General features: G+C 38.3%; 1 protein-coding gene across 5 annotated transcripts in view; it reads left to right on the forward strand.

The window, feature by feature from the left end:
* The window catches only part of BICD1 (BICD cargo adaptor 1), a 221,284-nt gene extending 199,183 nt beyond the window's left edge, over window positions 1–22,101 (forward strand). For 3 of the 5 annotated variants that reach the window (XM_008683465.2, XM_040642316.1, XM_040642315.1), the window contains 2 exons: window positions 14,425–14,500; window positions 19,423–22,101. In XM_008683465.2, the coding sequence (XP_008681687.1) occupies window positions 14,425–14,500; window positions 19,423–19,510 (164 nt within the window). In that variant the 3' untranslated portion in view covers window positions 19,511–22,101. The remainder of the gene's footprint in view (window positions 1–14,424; window positions 14,501–19,422) is intronic. The other 2 variants (XM_040642314.1, XM_040642318.1) reach the window with 1 other exon arrangement.

Genomic DNA, 22,101 nt, shown 5'->3' on the forward strand with positions numbered 1-22,101 from the left:
TCATAACATCTAATTTTACAACACGACTTAAGACGGCACATATTTAAGTTTTCTTTATGAAATATTGGGCCAAATATTTTTTTGTTGCAAATTGATTCTGCTTTGTTTGTCTCTGATTAGTGGCAATGCTCTTTTAAATAGGTATAGTAAATGTTTGTATACTCTTCTTTATACATCTCCTTTATTTGTTACTAGGTCTCTTTGTCAGTATTATAACTTAATTCCTATTGTTTAGGTACACCCTAAGAAACCATATGTCTTAAATATTCTTAAAATAATGATACAACTTAATATTTATTAAGAAATTGGTGTAGCCAAGCTTGTAAAACGTCCATTTTATTTAAGTAGGGGGTGCATTGAAAATGTTTATAATGCATCCTGCCAATTTTAAATGGCAGAATTTAATGACACCATATAGAGACAGGAAACACAAAAGAACTCTTTCCAGGTGGGTCCCATGTGTTTGCCTTTTGTCTCGGATAACAGAGAAGATAAAGACAATACTAAGTAATAATTTCATGGTGCAAACTGAAGCCAGTCAATAAATAATGCAGTGATTAATGGAACATCTGATGACCATAGTTCTATCAGCATTTTTATTTATTTTTTATTTTTGTTTTTGTTTCCTACTCTTTCCTCTGTCAGGCATACTATCCAGAACTTAAAATTTCTTTAAAGATTCCATATTCAAAACCTGAGCATTACAAGCCAAAAAAGTGATGATAGAAAGATTACTGAAGGAATCCACATGGAAACTAACATTGCAGCTGGAATGTGCATATTACATTAGATAATATGTTTCAATCCGTGTTGACAATTTTGGTATAACTATGTAGTTTTAAAGTCTTTTAAGTTTTATTAATATTTTATTAAGCCCATGGACATTGAAATTTTCTTATTAAATTCTTCAAGGAAAAAACTAAAATCTTTCCCTAATGTATCAATTAAGTGAAAGAAAATAGGTTTTTTTATATACCTAATTATTACATATCCAGGGCAAAAGTGGCCAGGGTATACTTGTGTCCACCAGATTCCAGCCGTGGGATGCTAAAGATAGAGGTCTCCAGAAGGTGGCTGAGTCTGGAGGGGTCACTGGGGAGCGGGGGGTGGAGGGACAGGGTGTGGGACAGGGCACAGATGGGCTGAGACACACAAAAGACCCAGGTCATTCCGGCCAATAACTGCCTTCCTCTCCTGATTCTGCCCAAATGACACTTTCTGGCTCACTAAAAATATCAGTAGGGCGGGAGAAAACATGAAAGAGACACACCTCTAGGATTGGTTTGTAGATCATAGCTCCTGCTTCAGACTCACTGAAGTAACTGGGCTCTGCCCCCAAATGAGAAACTAGTTCAAAAACTGAAATAAGAAGTTGCTCATGTTCTCTTACTACTTTCTACCTGTGCATGCGCCCCACCATCAAGTCAGAGAACAGCCTTTATTCTGTCCGTCTGCCGTCGATTACTTACGTACAGTACCTAACCCTTAGTGTCCTCGGTATCCTTCGTGAGTGTCAGGCGCTGCAACTGTCTACCATTGGCATAGCCTTGCCTTCATATCCCAAAGCCCCCTGTGCAAAAAAGAGTTTCAGTACTCAGTTCTGGTGGGCAGCTGGGACCTCTCCCTCATTGTATTCCAGGGGGAAATGGCCATCAGCATCTTCTCTGCTATGCTCACACTGTTTAATCCAGTCTGTTGGCACTAGTCTATTGTATTCTACTGTTTGTCCTCACTGTAACTACGTAAGCATTTCCTGGACGTTATATCCAAACTTCAGCTTTTAAAGGGACATTTTCTATTTACAAAGAACACTAAGAAAAACATAATAAGAAAAAGCCACATTGGTACCCAGTGAAGCCAGTCTTGAGGTTAACAACTGCAGACTCTCCTTCACATTTCTAACAATATATGGGCAGTTACAGTGAAGAAATACTGAAGGAGCTTCTCCGCACTCTGAGACTCTCTGATTCTATGAATACAAATTATTCTCTTCTTGATTGGGACTAGACTTATTGTATACAACCCATGTTTCCAAATAGACTTGTAAGGAAAAATATTAAAATATCTTAGCACTAGTAGTATAGCTTGCATCAAGAAAAAGGAAAATTTTCATTATCTTAATAAACAGAACAAACTTTTTTAATTTGACAATTTAAAGTGTCAATGTGTTAGCACTGACTGTACAAGGCAGAAAGGAACAGTGTTCCAGAGTTCATGCCAAGTTCTTGCAGTGTACTCACACTTTGATTTCCTTCTCAAAATGGATGGGATTCAACTTCTAAAAGCATACCTAGATTGGTATACATGTTACGGAGGCCACTGAGTTAATTCAGAAATGTCTTTCTAGTGCCCACCAACATGGCAGCCGACCGGACCCTTCTGAGGCATTAATAAACAGTTGGGTAATGGACCTTTCTACATGCTAACCCTGGCTTCAGAGACTCTCCTGAGCTCTGATCAAGTTGGTCAGGGTGTGAAGGAGCAGCCTGAGTTCTGCCGTGAGCAGGGTGCAAATGATGGGCAGTTGTAATGCTCATGGAAAGGCCACCCTTGCTACTTGTTCCTTTGTTCTAAATGATGTAGTGGGAATGTAGTTCCACAGCACTTGCACCTAGACTACTTCAAGTGACCTGGTAATTAAACTCGTACAGCTAGTCAAGCAGAAAAGGTTCACAGAGCACTGTATTCGTTGCATAACAATGGGGCATCCAGCCACCCCGGTTTTCCTTTTGCACAACTGTATGTCTCTTCTTCTACACACCCCTCTCTTTAGTCATCTGTTGATGCTTGTTTGGTTTCCTTGGCTGTTGCCCCAGTGTACTGTGCCTGAAAGGTATGAGAGGAAAAAGGAAAAGCACAACTCAAAAACAGTTGCTTTTTTCCTTTCTATTGCTTACTTTTTAAAAAAGCAAAGTCATAAAGATGTCATATAACACTTAATTTTACTGTCCTTTAATTGTTGCCTCTCAGCCAAAAACAAATGGTCATTGATATGTTCTCCATATCACAAATCTAAAGTGTTTAGGAACTGTACGTGTGAGAGCCAAGTTTGTTTCAGTTTTGCTCATTACTGGACTCTGGGGATTTTCTTTCTTTTCTTTTCTTTCTTTCTTTCTTTCTTTCTTTCTTTCTTTCTTTCTTTTTTTTTTTTTTTTTTTTGTGTGTGTGTATATATTATGTCACTTCAGTGTGTCCGGAACAGAGATCAGATCTCCTTCTGAGACACTGCTTTTCAAGCTGGCCTCTCATGTAACTGAATTAGTGCGTGAAGGTTCTCAAGAGATGGACTAAGATTAGATTGTTACTCTTAAAGTAGTTAAAAGAAACAACTCTAATTTCAAATATTTGCATTGATAGGTTTATATGAAAATATGTATGTTTATTTTGCAGGGCACTGATTTAGAGCAGGACTGTTATTTTAGCTAAACGTACTGCTAGTGGATGCGACATCGTTGCTTGCTTTAGTTGAAGGGGGAAAACTTTCCTCATGTTAAGGACTTTTTTGCTGCTCTGATGCTGTTTATCTAGTCCATTTTTTGCTCTAACCTGAGCCTTGACTCCCGAATCTTCTTTGCACATAAGAGTATGCCTTACTACAAATAGAATCAGTCTATGATCAGTTTAGATCATGAGATCTGAAATTCCAAGTTCAGAGTAGGAGGGGGTACCTCCAAGACTCTGGCACAGACATCCCAATGCGGATGCTGCTTTAATGCACTTTGCGTACCTACTTCTGGCTGTCCAGGTGGTCCCAGCTCCACCTCTATTCATACGTCCCTAAAATAACAAGTATAGGATAGTCACTTACCCTAAGTAGGTATTTATGATATAAGCCATTATGTAATGACAATAGAATCAGTTAAACTTAATTTTTTTCTCTTTTTATGCACTACTTGACATCAAAAGCAAAAAGAGGTAAGTTGGCTATAAACCTCTAGGTGAACCTTATTTTCTTTAATAGAATTATTCCTGAGTAGTTTTGCTTAAAATATGTTTCCAAAAATCACATACTTTTACATTAGGAAGCTTGTCTTTGTAAATCCTTACTCTTTTCTTTGAAAAATGAATAAGCACCTTCTGTAAACTTGGATTTTAGAAATATTTAATATTTAAATATATTGCTTTTCCTTTAACCAAGTTATACTTGTGGTTTAATACGCTTGTGAGGACATAGTGCATTTTGTAACACTTGGTTTAGTTTGGGGGTCTCTGAAATGTACCCCCCCCAAATATGGATTACATAAGTATTTCTTCTTTTCTAAGAAAAGTAGAAAAAGCCAAGAAACCACTGACATTGGTGAAAACCTATAATTTTCAGATCCGTCGCCTTACAGAAGAGGATGCCCTGAACCTCTCAGAATATTTTCTAGTGTTGGTTTTTTTAATGATGAAAAAAATATTAAATAAGAAAATCAAACACATTTCACTGAGTGGTGTCTCATATATTTTTCTTTGGGGGATATATTTTTTACAATGGATCTTTTTAGTGGGTTTTTGGTTGTAGTTTGTTTAACTTAATTTCTCTTTTATGTCTTTCTGGTGAATTAACTCTGACATTTCAAAGGTATAGCTGGTCTTCATCTGCTACATGCTATTATTGACTTTGCTGAATGAGAACAGCCCATCATACCACCTTGAGTTAACTCTGTGCCAGCTGACACTGTTCTTGGGAAGGTCATTTCTGAAAAAAGGCTGTTTTTGAGAAGGTGTTTAATTGGTGTAAGAATCTGGCAGCAAAATGTACTTTTACCTCTTGGTGCCACTGTATTTTATCACCCCCCCCCCCAATTTATCTTCTGTCTTCCTACCGTAGGCAGTTGATTCCACACATACTCATGGTTTCATTGTACCTTGTTCAGGGGTAGAAAGTTGACTATACTGCAGAGCATTCGTATATTTCTCTTTTGCAAGGTTTGAAATAAAAAATAGATTGTGAATATTGCTTTGTTTTATCAGCTAGTCATATGATATCCATCAGAACAGCAAATGGAAAGCTGGGTGAAAGTTTTTGTCTAATCTATAATGACTGAAAGGTCTAAAAATGCTCCCTCTTCTTCTTCACAAGTCATACTCTGATTCTACATCGTTGAAGACAATTTTAATGCTTGTCACCAAAACGCGATAAACTATATGCAGTTGTCATTTGTATCAAGGCAGAACCAGATGTTTTTTAAGATTTGTTATCAAGTCATATTTTTTGCATTGTCTACATTGAATTTTTTTTCTATGTATTCCAACAATTCTGTCTTTACTGTTCTTTGGAAAATTTTAATTAATAATGATTGTTTCTGACTTTCAAGGGTATAAACCTATAATGGAATTTGCTGTGTTAAACACTGATGGAAAGAGAAGGCGGAAGTGTCTGGTGACATGAATTAGTAGATTACACTCCTAAGTAGTCGGAAATAAGGCTATTGTCTTACCTGTGGATACTTTCAGAGAAACTAATGTATTAACAGGATATGTCATATGTTTGCAAGAAGGGATGAGATAGCCAACTCTATGTGTTTGATTGTAAAATGCTAAAAGTTATTCACAGCTCTCCATTTTTATTAGTGTCAATGTACCATTAAGTTCATCATTAGATTTTTAAAAAATATTTCAACTTTTCCTGATTACTGTTTATATTTATGTCAATGTTTCTATCCATGCTGTCATTATTTTTCTTTATAAAATGTTTCTACTTTAGATATTTCTTATTTTTTCCTAAATTTTCTACTTTGTATGTATTTTTTTTTTCAGTTTATGTGTATAGGCATTCATAAGACTACTTAAGTGTTCAAGCTGTTACTATTAGGAGAATGTATTTTGATGCTTCTTACCATTAACTTTTCTGTTAATTCACTAACACACTATTAATCATTTTGTAGATTTAGTGAGGAATAACTCAGTATTGATGTTATTTGGCACACTTTAATAATGGCAATTAAAATTATTTTCAAGATTTATACATCAAGGTCTTACAATTAGAAAGAAGAATAATCACCCAACATTACTAAATTAACTTTAGAGCCTTTGTCAGATAGTATTTCCTCTTTCTTATTTCTTTTATTAGAAAGATGCTATGTTAGGAATGCCTAATTGTAAATTCTCCCTTCTTCAAATGGATCCGTCAGACAATGCAATAATAAAGTACTAATAAAGAAACAATCCAAGGATGCTTTAGGGAAGGTGAAATCAGTATATTATTAGCAAGTATTTTTCACCACATGCCTCCCCAAGCAAACTACTGTGGGAAACAAAGAATTATAAGAATTACAAGGCAGAGTCCTCCTGCTCTGAACCACATAGAGTGATGGAGGAGATTAGATATACTGCAAGGGCAGCAGTGGTCAAAACTGTATGCAGAAATGCTGAAGGAGGTGCCATAAGTGCTAAAGGAGTTTAGGGGAAGCATACACTTCCTCCTGGGTGGTCGGGAATAAAGATGAAACTTGTTAGTTCAGAATAGTCCAAGAGAAGAGCATTTCAGATGAATGTAATGATAGGGGCTATATGTATATATATGTCATTGTCAAAATGATTTCATCATATGGTCTATCTTGGCTTTTTAAATTTCATCGTTGTCAATGGCGTTTACTTTGTTTCTTGAAGTTGAAAACCTCAAGGTCACCTTGACTCCTCCCCTTGGTCCCTCGTGTGTAATCAATAACCAGTTCCTGTCAATAGACCCTGGGCTACATGCTTTACAGGCATTCTCTCACTTGGTCTGCAAAGTGGTATTTAATATCCTCACTTAACAGAAACACTGAGGATCAGAACTGTTAAGTCACTTTTTTAGTGTCCCTCAGCTACTGTTTGGTGGAGCAGGGATCTAAACACGAAAGTCTCTCTGATGGGCTCTAAATCTCATGCTGAATGGTGGAAAGTTGAGGCACACAGGGGAGAGAGAATAGGAATGAAGAAGAAGATAAGGAAACCACAGAGAATTGCTTACATCGTTGGCAGATGGAAGAAAATTATTGTGATATACCTGTTATCCATTCCCAAGGATTGTTGTGTAAAGCCCTCACTTAAGACCTGGGTGTATGCATAAGTATGTCTGTAGCTAATTATGGGGAGTACCTTTGTGCTATTATCTGCAAATATCCAGAGTTCCTGAGTTTGGGAGGCTTTTCTTTAATAATTATGCAATTTTTCTGTCTCCACTTCAGTGCATAGTGCCTAGAAATGTGTATTTTCCATCAGTGACTCAAATATCATATTCTATCATCAGTCTAGTTTTCACCAGTAAAACGTATTCATTTGTCCCAACCCTTAGAATGTTTAGAGTATAGAAAAATATGAGAGGACTTTGGCTGTTCTTGGTTTACTTCAACTAGAGAAGTACTGTTGGCAGAGTAAGAGGTTAAGAGGTGGGGTGACAATTGCTTCTACTTTGGAGCGAGTACAAAGGCTCCATATTAGTTTGTGAGGGCTGCCATAGTGAAAGACCACAGACTGAGGGGCTTAAACAATCTACATTTGCTTATTCATAGTTCTGGAAGCTGGAAGTCCAAGATCAAGGTTGGGCAGGTTTGGTTTCTCCCGAGGCCTCTCCCCCTGGCATGTAGATGGCCACCTTCCTGAGTCCCCACATGGCCTGTGTGAGGCCATCCCTGGTGTCTCTGTGTTCTAAATTTCCCAATCCTGTCTGCTCATAAGGCTATCCATCAGGCTGGATTAGGGCCCACCCTAACACAGCAGCATTTTCACTTAATTACCTCTTTAAAGATCCTATCTTCAAATGTAGTTGCATTCTGAGGTAGTGGTAGAGTTTCCAACATATGAATTTGGGGTGACAAAATGTAATACAGTACAGGCCCCATGGGGCATTCCACTGGGCTCATGTTCTCATCTGCCACTCTCTCCAGGGGCCCTAAGAAAATCATTTAACCCTTCTAATCCTCAGTGTCCTGACTCTAAAATGAGGATTATGACAACCAGACTCAGTTGAGTTTTGTCAACACAAGAAAGCTTTTGTTCACTATAAAAATCATACAGAAGGTGACCATGAACAAGCTCCGTAACCTCCCTAGGTTTCTTATTTCTAAAATAAAAATAAAACCTATCTCTTTAAGTTTTTTTAAGGATTAAAGAGCGATTGCATGTAAAGTGTTTAGCCTAATGTCTGCATAGATACAGCACTTAATAAATATTACATGTTACCATTATTTCTCATCCTTTCCTCTTCTGCATTCCTTCTGCCTGCTCTTCCTTTTCTGTCATTGCTGAAATCCCAATTAGCGAATAGTTTGGAAGATATGACCAGGTGTGCAGAAAGAAGGAGGGGTATCCTTTCATCTCCCTTCAGGACACAAAAGAGGATGTCTCTATGCTTTGATCATTAACGAGGGAGTTATTTCAGAACAATCCATAACTATTTCTGTCAACCTTCTGTTTGATAACTTTCATAATTAAGCATTCTTGCTTTTCTGCTGTTAACCATCTGTCCTCATTGGAGGGTCCTTAATGAATATCGACCATTTACTCCAACTAGATAAGATATTTGTTCCAAAGTGATATCTATTTGAAAATAACAGCAATGTCATTATTTTATGACAGCAGTTGTTTAAGTGGGTAAATTTAATTACTGAACCTATCTTTAACAGTCTTGGAAATAGTACACCAAGTTAACAGAGATATTAACTGTCTAACCAAGAGCCATGTTTGCTGTTTGTCTCATGAATTTTCATTTTTCTCACCGATTTTTGAAGTATATGCGTTGCCATTTTTAAATGAGAAGGGAAAAAAAGGGAAAACACATGCCTTTCCTCCTTACTTTTCTTGTTGAAGGAAAGATGCTAAAAAAAATCATGGCCTTGTGAAAGAGGAAAAGGTACCCAGGAAGAAACAGAATATGGAAGTGAGAAGGTGAATTCCTTTGTGGGTCAGAGGAAGAAATGTGGAAATACAGTTTTTATACAATGGAAAAGAAAGACGTTTCTCTAACTTATGGACCAAGAACATTGAGGCTAATCCTAGGCAAATTTCTGGAAGTGAATGGGTTTCATATGCTCAATATAGAATAGGGATTATTAACAGCCAGCATGAATTCATCAAGAATGACTTAGGCTAGACTTATTTTCATTCTTTATCTCATAAGATCAGGGAAAGTGGTAACATAATATACCTGAATCTTGGCAAACAACTAACTAGGTATTTTATAATATCTTTTAGACAAATAGAGAAAATTGTAGGTGAGGATATAATTGTTTAGGTCCATAACTGGTTGATTGACATCTTCAAAGGGCCCAAATTCATAGATGGACATTTATGAAATACGGTCTCTACTTAGCCTGACCCCATTATTAGTTACTAATTTTAGATAAAGATGAAGATATTAAGGTCATGATTATCACATTTTCTGATTTGAGGGAGAAATATGAGAGAGAGGAAGTTAATATGCTAGATTATAGAATAGGATCTAAAAGATGCATCAGGGAGGAAAAGGTGAGACTTACTAGAGATAAACATAAAGTTAAAAGTATGTGGGGGTACCTGGCTGGCTCAGTCAGAGGAGAGTATAACTCTTGATCTCAGGGTCATGAGTTCAAGCCCCACATTGGGTGTAGAGATTGCTTAAATAAATAAAACTTAAAAAAAAAAAAGTGTGTGAAGTATTGCATTGGGATTCCAGATACCCCAAGTACAGGATGGAGGAAGCATGACCTGATAGCACCATCTGTAGCCAAAGTGAGCTCATATGAAACAGCAGTGTGACATAGCTGCCGAAAAAATATTGCCATACAGGCTTCTGCTCCTTTAATAGAATGGGGATATCTCAGATGAGGCAAGATTGCCACTCCACTCCACCAATCACATCTTATCCCACGTGATTTCCTTTCAGAACACCTCATTTTTAGAAGATTGTTGCACACACTGGAACATGGTCAAAGAGCTAGGAGGACAGCAAGCGAAGTTGAAAATGTGTCCTGTGGGGAAGAACTGGCATTATTTGGCCTGAGGAAAACTCAGGGGACAGAGAGTTTTCATAGAAAGTGTGTAGCACCTGGGGAGTTTGTGGTCCTGAGGGAAGGTAGGGATTTGTTCGTTCTCAGGTCTGGAAAACCAGGGGCTGGGGTGCTGGCCATTCTGTAGGAGAATGTTTGCCACTAAGAGGTGCTGCTCCACTCCCCACAGAGCATCTGGGTACCAAGGAAGCCGTCCATGCAGCCGCACAACTGCTGGGTATGGTCTCCACAGATCAGCTTTCACCCACAGGGTCCTTACCCCCTCTCAGTACTGCCAGCTGAGCCCAGTGTGGAACCCAAGCACAGAGGGGTTCCCTGCCTCATTCCACGTGAGGCTCTCCCTTGCTCCCCAAACAGCCACAGTGGGCTCATGGGACTTTCTAAGGCATTGACTTTTAGAAAATTGGTTAATTTTCTAAATTGCTGTAGGAGGTTTAAAAGTAGTAGAAGCCTGAGGGGAAAAGCCTATGACCAGACTTTCTCTCCCTAGTCATTGATTTATAGAAATTGAATGATATCCCCATTCTTGTCCCCTTTACTTTGCTTTGTGTTTTTGAGGTAATTGGTTGCCTTCAAATTATTATCTCAACTGTCTGATGAAGTTCTTAATTATGTTTTTCTGACTCTATGACCCTGATATTTTCTAGAGGTAGCTGTGTCAATTTGAGAGCCAGCCAGAATAGTGAGTAGAAAATAGACCTCAGCAGCAGAAAAGTCTGACTTTAAATCCTTGCTGTGCCACTTGCTAGCTGTGTGACGATGGGTGAGTTCATATATATAGTGATTGTGTATTAATTTAGTCGGCGAATGTTTGTGGAACACCTACTATGATGCCAGCTCTGTGTTTGTTTCTGGTGCCATGAAAAATGTTAAAGGAAAAAAATAGCCTCAGGGTATATGAGATTTTGATGTAGTCCCATATATCAGGAATATTTATTTTCTTGTGGTAAGAATAGTAAAAATAATAACTTCAGAGTGTTGCTAAGACTTTAAACAGTTAACTAATGTAAAGTTCCTAAGAGAAATTATATGATGTTATTCAGCAAATAATTTCCTTCCTTCTTTCTCCCTTTTTTGAACCTTCCTTTCTAGTTGGCTTTTGTTCATGGAGGAATGCCCTATATGGACACTCTTCATGTGTACCTCAGTACAGACCTATAGATCTTTAAGCTATCATATCCCTTATTCGTCTGCCCTTGAGGCACTAAAAATCTCCTGAGTATGCTCTAGCATTTCTCGGGCCTGTGACCTTATGAATGTACACTGTTCCCTAATTCAGTTCTGAGCATTTCAAAGCACTTCGATTTTATGATGAAATATTTTATTACTATTGTAGAGACCACAAACTACTTACAGTTGCTAAGAAGTTCTTTGGCTAACTTGTTTTTTTAGGCATTAGCCTAGACATTACAACCTCCAGGAAGCATTCCCTGGCCACTTAGATTTAGTTAAGTGTTTCTGCTCTGAGATCCCTACATTTCCCTATCATGGAAAGCAATGCAGCGTTATGTCTGTAAGTTCAATCCAGCCTTTGGATCATACAATCCTGGATTCAAATCCAGATCCATCTCTTAGCGGACTCTGGCTAGTTACTTAACCTAAGTCGCCCTTTTCTCATCCGTCAACTGCAACTCATAAAACAGGGTTACAGGAGAGCATGCAGGTTAAGTGCCTACACAGTGCCTGGCACATGGTAAGCAGGAAACAAGTGCTAGGTGCTGTCGTCATTGTCCCCATCATCATCATCATCACCACTAACACCATCATCATGACACTTTCTTGTAATTGCTGGTTGAATATGATTGTCTTACCCGATTGGCCAGGGACCATATCTTCTCTGTTTTCCCTTTGTCCCCAATGCCAACAGTTTTGAACACATTCTAGGAGTTTAGTAACTTGATTGTTGAATGGTTGTGTTCTGGTGGCCCAGATGACAACAGTGGCTGCTGGGATTCTTTAATATGTCCTGCTTGGGTCACATGATTGTCATCTTTTATGCCCTCAGAAGTCATGAGATGAGGCCTAGCTCCTTCAGGAGTGAGTCTACCCCAGCGTAGATCCTAGAAAGCACAGGTGGAGACGAAACCACAGCATCTCAGAGCTGGGAAGGATTTTCCCAATCTCTCAATTCACTCCTTTCATTTTACAAAGTACCTGCTAATACATATCCACTTGTCAGCAGGGTTAGGTGTGTATGTAACTGGAGGGCTGTTAACCTGAGAAGAGAGATTTAGAAGACAGTTAGGTCAGAGCAATATGGCTATTTTTCAAATTTTATTTTTTTATCTGTCACCATCTTATCTGTAGAATTTGCTTTTTATCCTTTAAGGATAACACTTAACTAAGTGCTTATAAATAACAAGTACAAAATAACAATAATAATGAGCCCAGAAGTGATATTAGTACTAAAGGAGGAAAATTTGATATTCACTACAAATGTCAGGAATATCCACCACTCATTAAACAATTCACTAAGGGACTGCACTGTGGTCCTGATCACCTGCTTTCTAAATTTCATCACAGAGCATATTTTGAATGAATAATCTATAACTGCATTAGCAAAAAAAATTTCTAATAAAAGTGAGATACGGAAAAAAATTTAAACCATGTAAATACTCGGATTACTCTAATTCTAAGGCTTGTCATTCCATAGAAGCCAAAATTTTGCGATAGGGGTGCTTCATTTATACCTCCCTGGAAATGGAAGACCTGAGGCCAAATTCCAGAGTGGTTTTCCAAGTGTTCATTTTCATTTACATCCGTTGTGTTTACCCAAATACACCATAGGAGGGCAGCTCTCTCCTGATTAACTAACTTAAACAAAACTGCCTGTCTGCTGATCATCTCAAAATCATTATCTGAATGAGTCCAAGACGTCCCTGAATTATCACTTAGATAGAAAAGCTATTGGAAAAGATAAAAGGAGCATAAAGGAATTCATCCTTTAAGACTCTGAGTTTCTACAAAAGGGAATCATTGAGCTAATCAAGCTGCAAAATGAGAAGACAAGGAGTTAAAGGAGAAAAAAAAAGAGAATTCCCCAAAGTGGAGAAAATGGAAATATTTGTCACATTTGAAGGACTTTTACTGAGTGTGATAATCTGAACACCAGCTACCAATGAGAAGCAGATCTCATTCCTATTACTAAGTAATAATTGATAAGCTACTCTGCAACAAAGACCACCTATGAGAGGCTCCCTTCATTAAGAATGTTTTCTTGAATGAACGCAAATCAAGCCTGTCTACTTTACATCACAGACAGCTTTAGTGCATTTTCAATGTAAGCAAAAGCAACAGCAGTTTTCATGAATTTTGGCATTCTGGAATTATATAGGCAGGTTTTGCTATAATGAAAATATACTGGCTTTAGAACAAGTGATACTTAGATACAGGCCTGTGAATGTTAATTTCAATAGAGCTTCAATTAATTTAAGCCTGTGAATCCAGGTTTTATGATAATTTGGCTTTAGTATTATCTATATAACAAATAAGGAAAGAGACTTGCTAAGCAAATCCTTGGTCTTAGCACTTAGCGAGAGGACATGCTGCAATTACTTGAGAATAATTGAATTTTCAAATCTGACTCTAATTTTAACTTTTTTGTAAAATCTTTTTGCAGAAATATATGTATTTCAAACCAGCTTCTCAGGTGACTCTAGTACAGTCAGCCTGGTACCAATAAACAGACTGTTTTGGTTAGTTTAGAACACTCAGCACATGGTCTTTCTTGCAGTAGACGATTAACATAACTGATCAGCTGAAACACGGAGTTTTAATAGCTAGCATTTTGTTAACCTAGTGTGACTTGAAAATGGCAAAAATATAACAAAAGTGAATTTCCCATTCAGGTTAGCTTTCTCCATCCATCCAAGTTACTAACAATTTACTATATAATAAACATTCTCATATTTCTGCTAACAAATCTTGCTTTTGATTAATAAAATTTTCAGAAAACTGTAAGGATGATTTCTTTCTCTGATATCTCATTAATCATGGAAAATATTGTATTGCATGCTTGCTTTTTTCAATGTACCTATGGGATTGACAATATGCCCATGTATCCTGACAATAAAGGCAGTTATCTGAATATATTCCGTTTTGGAAAAGCAGGTCTAAGTGCTAAGCAAGTAACTGCCATCATGTTCAAGTTCAGAACTTGAAGATCTTTCATTATATTAATAGACTCTTTATTTTTAGATGTATCCAGATACCAAATGTGAATGGCCACATATATTCCAATATACTTGAGAAATCTCACTACCAGTTTTGTACCACTAATTTTAAAAACTGTATTTAATTAAGAAAAACGTCCTTTCTATTGGCATCGTTCAGGGGGAAATAAAATGTCAGATGTTTCTGTATGAATGCACATTCCTCACTAAATCTCTCAGGCAACTGCTTTAGTTACTGTTACTAACACGANNNNATGTCATCTCTTTGTACACATGTCTAATTTATCAGTTTCTTGTAGATTGTCAGCAGCCTGCTGCCTCCGTACCGCCACAGTGCTCACAACTAGCCGGGAGGCAAGACTGCCCAACTGTCAGGTAAATTTGGACGTCCTTTCTCTTCTCACCCAGCTGCATGTCAGATCCATGGAGCCCAAGCTCTCCCCTCCAACACCATAACTTCCTATCCATAATGACATTTGCTACATTTGATCTTAAATATGGGCTACACTAACATACACTGCATACCTGAAGTCTACATGTGCTCCGTGGGACTACAAGAGAGCCAGCGTTTCTCTTACTGGCTGCTAGTGGGCGGACTGAGGGCTGCCTTCGGCTCCCTTGTGTGGATAAGTGCTGGGATTAGTGCGGTGGTTCATTACCTTCCAAAGTATAAAACCTGGAGTTGTTAGGATGTTTGCCCTACTTTTTCTTTTGCTTGTCTTTTTTCCTTAGACTATAGTTCTCAGACAAATAGGCACTAAGAATAGAAAGCATATCTCATGTCTGTTCCGAGACAACTTTATGAATGCGTTTCTGTTTTGTCTCCACTTACCATCCTCATTAAAACTGAATTTGAAGCCTGGAGAAAAATTCATAATTGGCATTTTAGAAGAATGTTTGCAGTGATATTGCCCTTTATGTGAGATTAACTGAAGAATCGTAAAGGTGGCTTTACGTACTCCCTGTACACTAAATTGGAGAATTGGTTGACAATTTCTATCCCAGTGAAAGCTTTGCAGATCCATCATGAGTTTACCTCCACATGGAACTCACACTCAGCATCAGAGCACCCCCTCAGGACGTTCCATCTTTGTGGCTTTTACAGTCTACTTATTGTTCTTTCTGGATTTTAATGTGTCATCTCCTACCAGGGCAAGGCTGTTTTTGAGTAGGGACAGGCCTGAATATATTTCCACGTGCGTCAGGAGTAGGTATCAGGAGCAGCTCATGGGTTAGAGCCGGGAGAGCCGGGGAGCCACAGATGCTGCGAAACACAGCGGCGGCCAAAGCCCCCATGTGACTTGGTCTCAGGGGTGGTTGTGCAGCTAGTTGGAGAAGGGAGACATGGAGTTAGCCGGAGAAGGCACATGGGTAAATAAGCCCCAAGCCAGTGTCTCCTGACTGATGTCTAGTCTGCCAACAGGATTCCAGCCCCGGAGTTTTTACTTCAGGAGCATTCTTTGCTAACATATGAATGCCATCTTATTACGGAAACCAGCTGTAGAGTCATTTTAATTATGTAAGTAACTGGATATAATGATAAATGTTGAGACCCGTCTTAGTAGGACCCCACGTGTGCAGTGGTGAAGAACATGGCAACTTCACCCACAGGCCATTCTCCACCACGCACCCTACCCACCCAGGGCCTGGGACAGTGCCAGCCTCGCAACACATCTTCAGCACCTGCTGATGACAGGAATGAGTGAATGAGCTCCGCAGGCAGATTGCTTGGGTTGAAATTCCACCTCTACCCCCTGCTAGTTGTGTAATCGTGGAAACTTGCTTTTGCTGGCTAAGACGTTCTGTCTCTGTGTGTGTGGTTTTTGTTTTTGTTTTTGTTTTTTACTTGTAAAGTAAGGAAGAGAATAGTTTTGAGGGATTCTGTGTGGCACAGGCCTAATGCTTAGTGTGCTCTCGATGTGTTACTAACTGTTCTCAGTGCCCAACCATCCCTCAAGGCAAAAGGTCTGTGGCCTCTTTTATAACTTCTCTAATTTGCTTGGGGAAAGAATGGAGAAGCCTACTTCTTTAAGTGTTTCAATTAGGTAAGGAGTGGAAAAGCTAGTGGGAAAATGTTTTAAGTTTGATTTTATTTCACCTTGCTTTTTTTTTTAGGAACTGGTCTGACTAAAGGGTTACCTGCCCCAGGGCTATGTCTTCTGAGCTTACAGAATTTAGGTTGCTTGCTACACCTTCCCAGGGATGATTTACTTTAAAGAAAAGCAATTTAATGAATTACACATGTTTCTAGTTTCTACCCATGAGAATACAGCATAGGCCAGGTTCAGTGGTCCCCACAGAGAAATGATAAAATCCATATAGACCTGGAAAAGCTCCTTTTCAGAGTCACTGGAATTACGGTTGGCTTCCTTCCCACCCACGCCTCTGCCAAATGGATCGAATTTAATGCCCTCACTGCTCTTGTCGCTTCTTGGTGGCAGAAAAGTTAACAGCCGACGTTTGAATTCTTACCGTGTACATGACCTGTGTTCAGTTCTTTACACTTATTAATCATTACGACTGGGAACAGTTATCACACCCATTTTTAAACCAGGAAACTGAGGAGGCAGAGAAGGAGCTAACGTGACTTCTCCAGGGTCACCCACCCTGAAAGCAACTGAGCCCAACGAGTCTGGCACGCGTTGCCCTAACCACCGCGGTGCACCACTGTACCACCAGGAGACGCCCCCCGATTTTCATTATGCTGTGAGGAGCGTAGTCAGAATTTAAATCACTCATGTTGACTCTGTATCCCTGAATTGAAAAGAAAGGAACATTCATGTAAAGAGAAACATGAGAAATAAAACATGCTCACAAGGTTGAGTAACTTTAGATCAGTGTTCTCTGTTTCTCACGATAAAAATTGTTTTATACTTCCTTCAGCTTACACATATGTTCAAATAACTTTTTTAGGTGTAGGGTTTTGAATAAATGAGCATTTTCCTCATCTTTCCCATGGATACTTCTTACAAACTGATTCTGTTATGAAGCTAAATTATTGAAGTTGTTTATAGATAATAGATAATCATAATGTGAGGGGAATGCCCAATGTGTGGCTGCCTTGGATGTAATATTTAAATATATGGAGATGTTTGGGATTTAGCACTTCTCCCCTTCTATCGAGGAGTTGCTAACTTGGACACAAAAAGAATCTTTCTGAAGAAATACCCATTCTTACATCTTAGTAACAGTTTCCTAAGCCTACTGTTTACAGTATGATCTACCTACAAAAAGTAGGTTTTTAAATGGTAAATGTTGGATAACAAGTGGGTTCCTGAAGGCAGTTAGCAACCATAGCTGAATACAGCCTGGACCTGAAATAATTAGAACTTATCAAATATTTATATCTAAGAAATAATTTCTTAACTGGTAAACCAAGAACATGTTTCTGTCATAATATATGTAGTGTGATGGCATTTCATGCAAATGTAAAATAGAGATAGTATAATATAAAGTAGTTACGAAAATCTGAAATAATGAACACATTTTTAAATCATCATGAATGACATAATGTGATGGTGTTGGGCCAAGTGAACCATAACCTGGCGCTCAGCTGGTCAAGCAGAAATGCTTGTCTTCTCCTAGAAATCCATATCATACTGTATGCTAACTAAGAAAAAAGAAAAGAAAAGAAATGCTTGTGTTCCTTGGTTGGGAAGTGTATTTGGACTACATGGGGCTTCCAACAGGCTTCGTGTATAATGTGACCATCCCATGCTACTTGCTGTAACTTATGTTGAATAATGTGTTTAGTTCCCTAAAAAAGATACATGCTTTAAATCATGCAGATCTAACAGGGAGAGGAGCTCTGTTAGGTCTGTGGGAGAGTCTGTCTGCCGCTGTGTTTCCTGGGCCATCTGACTCCATCTGCAGGGTGGAGGAAGAGCCTTGCCATGCAGTGATTTTTTTAGCCTTTGTATTGAAGCTCCAGTTCTCCCAGGGTTACCTACCACGTTTTAAAAATAGGTAGGAAAAATCATGCTTATCACTGGTTGCTCTAACTAGTACAGAAGAGCGCTCTCCTCTGAAACTAAATTCGTAGCAGTTCAAAGAGTTTGGGAACTAAGGATGACCTCAAGCAGATCAGTAGTTTACATAATTATAATTTTGTGTCAAAATTCAAGAGATACTCTTGAAGGATAATTTCAGTACCAAAGATAAAAAGGATTTTGAATGCTAATTTTTAATGCCTTCAATGATATTAGCTTTAAATATAATAAATAAATGGGATAAATAAAAATTATTTATTAAATATTTACTTGAGCCATGGCTTCATTAAATGGCTATGATTTGAGCCATGAATATTTTTCTCAAATTTTATTCGGGGCAGAATGAATTCTATGGTACTGAATTTCATAATATATGAGGGGGGAAGAAGAGTTTTAGAAAAATACCGTTTTTTTTTTTTCAATTAAAAAAAACAAAAACCCATATTGTGGTGTTTCCTCCATTAGTCATCTTTGAAAAGGTCTAAACCCAAAAGTGTTTTGTAGTTTTACCTTAGGAAGTTCAGTGATTTTACTCCCTTACCCTTCAGGGTTATTCAGCAAGACGTTAAGGAGCCTGAGCATTTATGCCTTCATTTAAACTGGAGGCTCTCGGAAGTGGTCGTTTGGAATCTGCATGATATGCTCAACGGACAGGAAGTTTTAAAACTGTCCTGTCTTACTTATACTGCCAAACTAAGGCAAGTAGTGGGAACTCTTAGAGCAAATCAGACTTCAATGGGCAAATTACTTCTCCTATGGAATCTGGATCTACCAGAGACCTGGAGGGTCCTCCAAAGCTTTGGTCCGGCATTGTCTCCTCCCGCGGGAGCTTGCTGGAAATGAAGATTCTCAGGTCCCACCCCAGACCTACCGAATCAGAAGCTGCATTTTACCAAGATCCCCCAGGTGACTGGTATGCATATTAAAGTTTTAAAAGAACCGATTTGAAGAAATCTTGCAACTAACCCAGAGACCTAGAGGAAATGAGACAATGTGCAGAAATTGAACAGAGGGACACTGCGGGAAGGGTTTACATGTCATTTCCCTAACGCCTGTATTTCTTTTCCTCCCTTCCTTCCTTCTTTCTTTCTTTTTCTTTCTTTTCTTTCTTCCTTGGGGGGGGTGGTGCATTATTCTTGAAAAGCTGCAGTCGTCTTGGCATGCTTTAGATTTAAACTGTTTTCTGTGCAAAATTTGTGTTTATGTTTTTAAATGTTCTATGAAAAGATTGTGCCTCTCTAGCCCTTACAAGTGTGCCCGGCCCCTGTACATGCGTTTCTTGCTGACGCGCTTGTTTCTCGTTTTCAGTCCTGACCTAGCTCTCCCTGAGGAGCGGCCACATCCCAGCCCCCACTGCGCCCCTCTCCACTGTCTCTCCAAGCCTCCTTACCCCTAGTCTGCATCTCCCGTGGACGGATATCTAAGGCGAACGCTTTGTAGCCACACACAGGATACTGCCCAAGATCCAGCGGGTGTTTTCTCCTCCATTGTGAGCTGTAGGATTGGATTCATGTTCGCCGTTTGGGAAGATGAGAGGAAGTTAAGAAGAGTAACACAAAGCACAGACTCCAGTGTGATGAAACATTTTATGGTTTCTCTAAGTCACAGATAAACTTCTGCAATCAAATGGCTGTGATTGAGTTCAATGAAAACAAAAAGTAAAAGGAAGCAGAAACTATGTATCTCAGATGGCTGGCTTTACCTCGATAGCATAAGAAAGACCTAAGACAATGTAAAATACATATATTGTAAAATCATCTTTCCTTGTACTTCGAATTCAGCTATAGGAGTTGATTCTGATATTTTTTTCATTGATATTTATTTTGTATTTTATTTGCCACATGATTTATGTCTATAAAAATCATTTCTGCGAGAGGTGAACTTAATTCCTTTATTTTTAAATACGCATAAGTTGCTCAATTAAGTGTGAGTTTTAATTTAGTTCAAAATCTGGAATCGGCCAGACTGTGGTCATATTTCTTGCACAAAATAATAAATGAGGTGCATCGGAATGTTAACAATAACTGTATTTTGCTGCTACACTGATATCGTTTATGCACTTATTTTCTGATCAGTAGCTCATTAACTGCAGGTTATTTTTTCTTTTTTTAACTAGAATTCTTCACTTGACATCATTAAGTAAATCTAGGAAAGACTATGTTATGATTCATTGACTTATCCAACTTTTGACAGCATCTTTAATTTTTTTAAATTGCAGACAAGTAGATGCACTGGTGCTGCTCCTTTGTGTGTGTGTTTGTGTGTGTGATAACGTTAAGAAAGCTAAATAACGTGAAGGGAAACAAAAAGCTGTGTTTATTTAATGACCAGAATTTTTTTTTTTACTTTCCCAAATTCAGGGTCCTACTATGAGTCTTTCCTGCAAATAGGTATCAAATGGGAAAATATATACATAGATAGATGTAATGTTAGCCTTTGGTTAATTAGTTTACCCAGAAAGTGTTCAAATTTTGATTAAAATTGTATGTTTCGTTGTTGTTAGGTTTTTTCATAATGAATCTTCCTTGCCAAAAAACAATAATAAACCTTAGCTCATTGTCTACTTTTGACAAACACTCAGGTGCCTACAATCATTATATTATATTGAGATAGTACATGTTTTTAGTTCATTTACTGATTCTGCTGGGTAACTTTTATGACTTGATTTAAGGCAGTGGATTTTCATAGCAAAATTTCTTTTGCACATAATCTGACAAACAAGGAAAACAGCTAATTGAGCTGAAAGGTCTAACACTCCTGGGCTCCTTAACTATCAAGTGCTGCCCACACAATTGCTCCTAGCCCTGATTCCTTGTCTAGTCAGGTAGCCTTAACTTCTTTAAAACCATAACGGTTTGACCTTTTCATGTAACTCTATCTGTAACTTCTCTTCAAAACAAAAACAATCCTTACTGTTAACACAAAAGATAGTTAACAATGCAGGGCTCTAACAGTGGAGATCTTGTAGGGGAGATCTCAGCTTACTGAGTGGGAGTGGATGGTACATTAATGGATAGTCCATCCAAGATGGCAGCCAACCTGTAAATCGTAAAGCACAGTGCAGGAGCTTTCGTCAGTCGTACACCTATTAAGTAGTGGTCACACTATGACCAAAGCAACCAAGAGGTTTTGAGTCCCTTATATGAGTGCTATTTTCAACAGTGTCATTTATTATGCAACTTGGAGTAACTGGAAATCTTCACCAAAATAGAGATTCAGGTTAAAGTACAAAAACAAGAAACAAAACAAATCTTCACGAAGTCCAGATCATGGCAACCTAACGTTCTGCTCTTTCCTCCCTGCATTGCCTCACTGATACTAAACATTTGCTCCATTTTATTGGTGTTGTATCTGCCTGGTACCAGTATTAGTGGGATTTGTTGGAGTTCATTTAAAAGAAACTACCCCGTTCCCCATTCCTGCTTTTTCTTTTCTTTTTTTTCTTTTTAGTTGTTTCCCAAGCATCATGTTTTCAGACCTGAGAAGTGGCATAGCTGTTAAGTTGACTTTTAATAAAAACTGTTTGTGCCTGAGGGAAACTATGCCTTTTCAAAAAGTACCTCAGAACATCTTCCTATGTTGCCTCGTTGGTTTTATTGGTGGTACAGGGAATTGAGTAGTAAGTACTATTTGTGTGTACACACAGTACTGTCGCACAGTACTGTCTGTGGGCCTACTGACAGTACAGTCTTGCTTTCTTGCTCCCTGACTCTGTATTTATGACCCGGTGAAAAGCCACGTTATAGACAAAACATTTATTTCTTTCCATACAAAGTTTACCATTGAGTGTATTATCTGCTGGTTTTATCTAAGTTCTTTATCTTAATAGAGTAGGAAATGCTTGATTTGAAATATTAATTCTATAAACATGTTAATTTTAGCGAAATTTTGCCAAGAAGATATAGAAACTTGGAAATAAATTTCTCATTTTCAGCACAAAATTAGATAATAGTCCCTAAGCAGTAGGAGATAATCCCATGTATTTAC

This window comes from Ursus maritimus, unplaced genomic scaffold (assembly GCF_017311325.1).
Source record: "Ursus maritimus isolate PB19 unplaced genomic scaffold, ASM1731132v1 scaffold_26, whole genome shotgun sequence".
Taxonomy (NCBI): domain Eukaryota; kingdom Metazoa; phylum Chordata; class Mammalia; order Carnivora; family Ursidae; genus Ursus; species Ursus maritimus.